Here is a 6,916-nt window from a genome sequence, read left to right on the forward strand (position 1 = left end):
TTCTTGTCTCTCTAGCTGTCCCTGGGACACCTCAGTATGTGGATGAGCAGTTCCTGTCACGTCTCTTCCTGTTTGTAGCCCTGGTGATCATGTTCTGGCTCCTGATCGCCTAATACAGGACCCCTGTTTGCATCTACAGCAGCACCTCTGGACTGGTGATGTGCCACACCCACTCCTGGTGTTCGACTTGTTTAATCCCGACCCCTGGAATCAAGGGTCAGAAACACATCAAGGAGTCTTACTTCTCCATTAGAGCTTTGGAACTCAAAACCAGTTGGCAAGGAATCCCCAGTTTGACCGCTGCTGTAAACACCCTTCTATAACCTCAGGTCTTATGTTGAATCACTTCTCAAGGGTGACAATGTGAAGTCCTATTCCAGCCTTCTCAGCAGGTCCCAGCTCTACACAGGGAAGAGATGGGAAGAAAGAAACAGTTTCTTTCACCAGAACTTTCTATTACAAAAATGAAGGAATGAACCAAATGGTATTTATGGAAACTTGCTTTCACCTGTTTAAATACCCTTGGTAAGTGGCCTCTACTCCTGTTCTGAGAGATTCCCTTCCAGATCCCAGTGCTGCTCTGCCTGCCCTCCTGCCCTGCCCTTCCTCAGCAAAGACAGAAGAATTACTGCCCTGCCCCAGGAAGGTCATAATTGTAGCAACAGAAGCTGAAGATGCTGTGAGACCTTACCAGAGACTCTGGTCTTTGATTGGCTCTGGGCCTCGTTCAGTGTCTTGGCCCTAGAAAGCAGCTTGAGTGACTGACTGCCTGGTTTCCTGGTAGATTGTCCCTGGTGTCACTTGGCTCAGATTTCCCATCAGCTTTCTCCTCTAGACTACTGCTGAATTTGAACCAACTACTCTGCTTCAGAGCTTTGATGCAGGGACAGTGGGACAAGTAGGCTATAGAAGCCTGAGTAATCCTCTCTCAGAACTTGCCCAGAGAAACTGGAGGCTTTCTCAGGTCTGCCAGCTGCATGTAGAACTACCATCCTCAGAAGCCATTGTCCTTTTTAAATGCATTCGGGACTCTCATTCCACCTGCAGTCCCTGTTGTTGGTATAGCTTGATGGATTTACCTGAAAACTCCTTGAATGTCTGCTGAACCCAGGGACACATGTGGCTCCTGAGCAAGCAACCCCTGGTGATATGTAAAAGCAAAGGACCAGAGTGATACAGTGTGGTCTTCCTTCCTTATTCTTCCCGCACATTGATTTGTTCTTTAAATTCATAAGCTGCTTCCTCTGAACCTGATTGTGGGAGTGTGGTGCCAGGCAGGAGAATAGTTCACCTGCTCAGATGGTTCTTGCTCTGCCTATAGGCTTCATCTTAGAAATGTGTCTTACTGGAGACCTCAGCAGGGCGGCAAGGTGAACTTCTACTGGACCCTTTTCAGCACCAACTGCCCCAGCAATAACAGAGACGAGGTGGTGATTTTTCTAGACACGGCTCTCCATAATCTATGGAGCCCTAGACTTTGAGGATGCTGAGAGAGCCCTCCTCCTCACTCACGGTCCCCACCTGCCAATGCCAGTGTTAGTATCGAAATGGATACAGTATGAAGTATTGAGTAGGAGGGTGGTTTGGCAAATCCAGCTGGTAAGAATAAGCCACCAACTTTATAATGTGCTGACAGACTTTAAATATTCTGTGTCATTGGAAATCCCCAGTCACAGGGGCCCCTGGAGTGTCTCTGTTCTAGAGAGAATTGGTAGACTCCCTCAGTGTAGCGTAGCCTTAAGTAGTAGAGGGAAAACCTAAGCCAATGAACACAAAAGAAATGACTTTCCAAAAGAAAGGAAAGAAGAGTCTTGAGTAGTGGAGTAAATCATTTGGAATCTGGTGAAATGGAATGAGCCCAGGTATGCTCTCAGCACAGGCATCCCAGGAGCATGCCAATGACAAAGCTGTGATGGCCGTGTACCCTTTGTGAACATTACAGGGCACACACCTGCCAGCAGCTGAGGCAGGAGAGCCAACTTGGGAGTCCCTTCTCCTTTGTAGGCTATACTCTTTAGGCTCACCACTTGTCCTGTAGCCAAATCAGCTTTCCCTTCTGTGTTTTGTGTGTCCTCAGCCTCCACCTTTCTGCCACCCCCATGGACAAGGACAGTCAGAAAATGGGAACATGTAAGGCAGCCACTGATTGACGAGCCACTGATTTTCACTGTTGTGAAAGCGATTTGATTTAGAATTAAATGGTTTTACATTACTGTGAGTGTGGACTCTGTTTGGGGATGTTAGTGGCTGGGGAGTGGGCACCCTGGTTTGGCTCCTGGAAAGCAGCTGTCTAGTCTAGTAAAGTTAATGTCTTCAAACACCCATTGATAAGGGATGCTGAGAAGAGTGGACTAGAGGTCTAGCTGCCTGGGACAGGCAGCCCCAGGCCTGACAAGTGCATGGAATTCCTAAGTCTGCAAACACCAAACTGCCGTGATGAAGCTTAGCTTGTGTCTTGCCTTGAGTGTGCCATGTAGAGAAATCCCGGGTTATTCGGTGTTAAAATGTCTCCCTGTGTTGAGGTAGAGAGCAGGAGGGCCCACAGGCCAATCCCTCTCCCTGGAGCAGAGTATGCCCTCCTTGAGATTGCTCGCTAATGTGTGGCATGAAATAGAGGTTGATGAAGTTATGAATTTGTCTCAGCTTCAGACTCCAAAACACCAAAGCTACAGGTCATACCCTCTTAAAAAAAAATAAATAAATAAAAAACCACATTTCTTCCTCTTAGGCTTCTCCTAACAGTGGTCAAGTTGAATAGGCCAGGTCTAGCAGGAGAATGTAGAGGTAAGGGAACTTCAGAATAGGCCTGGTGGCACAAGCCTATAATCCCAACTACTCGGGAGACTGAGGCAGGAGGACCACAGGTCCAGCGAGGTGAAGTGGCTCAGACCAGTAAAGGTGCTCACCAACAAGCCTGACGACTTGAGCTTGATCTCTGGGACCCATAGGGTGGGCGAAAAGAGAACCAACTCCCAAAGTGGTCTTCTGACCTCCACACATGTACCATGTCATGTGCACTCCACTCACCCACCCTGCCACATCATACACAGCAAGTTAAATCTTAGGGCCTGTAGAGATGGAGCACTGCTTAAGAGTGCTGGCTGCTCTTGCAGATGTCCTGTTTTCAGTTACAGCATCTACACACTGGCTCACAAACTCATTCTGGTTCCAGGGGATTCGACACCCTTCTATGACTGCTAAGAGCATTGCGTGCCACGTGTCACACATGCTTACATGTAAGCAAAACATTCTTATACATAAAGTAAAAATCTTTTAAAGATAAAACTTTAATTTTTTTAAAGCAAAAACAAGGCTGGAGATACAGCTGGGTGATAGAGCACCTTTTATCAGTGAAGCCTAGGTTCAAACCCAAGTACCATCAAAAGAAAAAGCATAAGGGAACTGCTAGAACTCATAAGCTGATGATGTTGAAAATTTTGTTGTCAGTGGAGAACAAAATACAAAAACAGTGGCTAGAGATGGCTTAGTAGGCATGAGAACCTGAGTGCAGACCTAAGTTAATTCATCAGGGTTGCAAAATGACATGATAAAAATGTTTTTAGGGGTTAGGGATTTAGCTCAGTGGTAGAGTGCTTGCCTAGCAAGCACAAGGCTCAGGGTTCGATCCTCAGGTCCAAAAAAAAAAAAAAAAAGTTTTTAGAGGCTCTGTGAACACTGCTTCAGTCTGTAAGTTCATAGCTCTGCTCAGCTGTTTTGGAGAGCCTTGTTCTCCTGGTGTCCTCCATCCTCTCGGTCTCCCCTACTCCTTTTGCCTCCTCTTCTGTGGGGTTCCCTGAGCTATGAGGGGAGGGATTTGAATGTCACACACATCGCTTTACATAGAAATCAATTAGCACCATATTGAGGGATGGTGAGGATGAAGGCAAAGGCTTAGGTGGTGACTCCTGTGTAGGCAGCACTATTCCAAATGCTACCCACATATTTACGTATTGAAGTATCCTAACCCACTCTTACCACCATCCCATTACTGCTGTGGGGTATCTTTCTGTATGCTGTGAATATTTGTTGCTCTGATTGGTTGATAAGTAAAATGCTGATTGGACAGTAGCCAGACAGGAAGTATAGGTGGGGCAAGCAGATGAGAAGGCTGGGAAAAGGAAGGCTGCATCAGGAGTCTCCAGCCAGACACAGGAAGCAAGATGACAAGGCAGAACTGAGAAAAGGTACCAAGCCACGTGGCTAAACATAAATAAGAATTATGGGTTAATTTAAGTGTAAGAGCTAGTCAGTAATAAGCCTGAGCTAATGGCCAAGCAGTTATAAAATAAAAAAAAGTTTTTAGAATTGAGAAGAGTCAGGCATAAAATTATAGATAATATGGAAAAGATGCTGTTGTAGGAGTAACATGGTATATACCAGGACAGGAAATATTCAGGAAAGAGTACTGGATTGAGGGGAGCAAGAAACAGCTGCCCATTGAAATGTGTTAGTGAGGGCTTGGCTCCAATGCTTTGTCTTGTAAGCAGTGGGGAGCTAGTGGAGGTTTTATGCAAGGAACTGACGAGATCAGAAGCATTTTTGAAGCTAAATCTGTCCCTCTTTGGTGATGACTCGGGATTCTAGAAGTTGAGGACTGGCTCGGCTTGAAGCCAGAACAAATGGCGATGACGAAGTCTAGGTGAGCACAAGCAAGTCCTCTTAGGACAGCAGAATGGGAGGGGCTTTGCTTCTTGATTTTGTAACAAGGCTTTGGAGCAGAGTTAGAGGAACACAGTAGGCAAGGAGAGCTAAGGCAGGCTCCCTGAGATGGTGGCTGCTTCTTCCCGGAAGACTCTGAGGAGAAACTGCAGGAAGGCACAGGGTAGGCAAGTGTCTAGACAGGACCAGTAGGGGAGAGAGGAGGACCCAGTGCCTATAACACACTTAAGCCAGTGTCCATCTTTAGCCCATTGAATATATAAAGTTGTTACTTTAATCTGCTGCTTTAATTGTTTGCTTACAGTAGGGAGCAAACTCGGCAATCCCCTAGACAACTGATGTCATCCCTGTTGTATTTCCTCTGCATTCCCTAACCTGGCCCTGAACTACTAGGTTCAAGCTATCCTCCTGCCTCAGCTTCCCAGGTATCTGTGACCACGGACATGAGTCATCAAGACCAGTTTGAGGTAGTTGTAAGGTCTAAGTCTTCAAGAGTCCAGAGACTTGATTGTGATTCAGCCCATAGGATCTAGTCTTGGGTACTAACCAAGTATGGTGGTTAGCTAAATAAGCTGGCGAGGTGGGTGCTTTCTAGGAACCTAGGAGATGTACTTCTTGCCCAGACCCTTCCTGCTCTCCAAACTGTCCTCGTTATTCTCAGATGGTGTGGGGATGGTTGTGGGGCTCACATTGGAATGCTGCCTCTTGTTTTATCATTCTTTCTTTATATTTTCCCTCTGAATTACATGGACTTTCCTGGAGGAACTTGGAGACTGGAGGTACTGAGAAAGTAGACTGAGAGAGTTGGGGTGGGAAGGAAAGGCAGTAAACAAAAAATGGAAGGAGGTCAGATGTGGGTGCTGGGTTGTAGAGGAGAGGGGCAAAGAAAGCCAGGGAGCGTTGGTTGTAAGACTCCCCATTCCTCTGTGCCTGGGAAAATACAGCAGACCCTCTCCATATGCAGGATGAGTAGAATCCTGTTTCTCTGCTAGTCACAAAGTGGCTTGTCAGAAGAGGCCCATGGATTCTTTCACTTTGACTCAGTACATACTCTAGGATTTCCTATAAATCCTACATTTCCTCAGAGGGAAACCCTCAGCTCTAGAGGGTTCCCAGGAGGGAAATCAGACAGCCCTCCTCCCTAGTACTGTGTGCACACTGGGCCATACGGAGGTACCACAGAAGAAACATCTGACTAGCAGCCACTTCTATACAAAGTCAAGGCAGGAAGACAGAACTGTGCTCTTCTTTATTTACTCAAGTGGTGAAACAGAGGCAGCTGGTGGCAGAGTCGGAGGCAGGATCGGTTTCCTTGGGCCCCATTCCTACCCTTTCCCTGATCCTCTAGACACCTTTCCCATTTACTAAAATCTGATTGAGGGAAGTAGCAATGGTCTAAGACCCAGCATGAGAGAATTAGGAAGACATTAAGGAGCAGCTGACATGGCAGAGAGAAACCTAGTCTCCCAAACTCAGGAAGAGAAAGTTCTGCCTGACTGTGTAGTGCCCTGCTCTGCACTGCCCATTGGTTGGTTGGTTGGTTGGTTGGTTGGTTGGTTGGTTGGTTGGGTTGATTGATTGACTCACTGACTGTTTTGGTTTTTTTAATACAGGGGGTTCTCTGTGTAGCCCTGGCTGTCCTGGAACTTGCTATAGACCAGACTGGCTTTGAATTCACAGATCTGCCTGCCTCTGCCTCCCAAGTGCTGGGATTAAAGGTGTGCCACCACACAACTGGCTTGATATTTTTCAGCAGTCTCCTGCATGCCAGGCTGACCTCAAATTCACTATATAACTGATGATGCAATTCCTGCTTGATCCTTCTTTGTTGGGATTATAGGTGTGCACTACGATGCCCAGCCTACACAGTATGTGTGTGTGTGGTGGAATCCAAGACTCCATGCATGTTGGGCACCCCTCTCTACCAGCTGAGCTACATCCCTAGCCTATAGGAGTTTTTAACTTGGCAGCCTCCAGAGAAAGTTAGTTCACAAGCGTGTTTCACTTGATGTGCATGGCATTATTGGAAGTTTCTACCGCCAATGACCAGCATCTTTAAAATTAAAGTTGTTATTTTATGTTTATGGGTGTTATGACTGCATATATATCTGTGTGCCACATATGCACCTTGTGCCCACAGAGGGAGTCAGATCCTCTGGAACTGGAGTTACAGATAGTTGTGAGCTGCCATGTGTGTGCTGGGAATCAAACCTGGGTCCTCTGGAAGAGCGGCCAGTGCTCTTGACCACTACACTGT

The 6,916-nt window shown here is 46.7% G+C and overlaps 1 protein-coding gene across 3 annotated transcripts in view; it reads left to right on the forward strand.

Annotated features, from left to right (window-relative positions):
- Rnf185 (ring finger protein 185) overlaps nt 1-2,212 on the forward strand; it is a 40,383-nt gene extending 38,171 nt beyond the window's left edge. For all 3 annotated transcript variants that reach the window (XM_036201487.1, XM_036201486.1, XM_036201488.1), the window contains one exon: nt 16-2,212. In XM_036201487.1, the coding sequence (XP_036057380.1) occupies nt 16-113 (98 nt within the window). In that variant the 3' untranslated portion in view covers nt 114-2,212. The remainder of the gene's footprint in view (nt 1-15) is intronic.
- The last annotated feature ends 4,704 nt before the right edge of the window (nt 2,213-6,916 follow it).

Source organism: Onychomys torridus, chromosome 10, assembly GCF_903995425.1.
Source record: "Onychomys torridus chromosome 10, mOncTor1.1, whole genome shotgun sequence".
NCBI classification, from domain to species: Eukaryota; Metazoa; Chordata; class Mammalia; order Rodentia; family Cricetidae; genus Onychomys; species Onychomys torridus.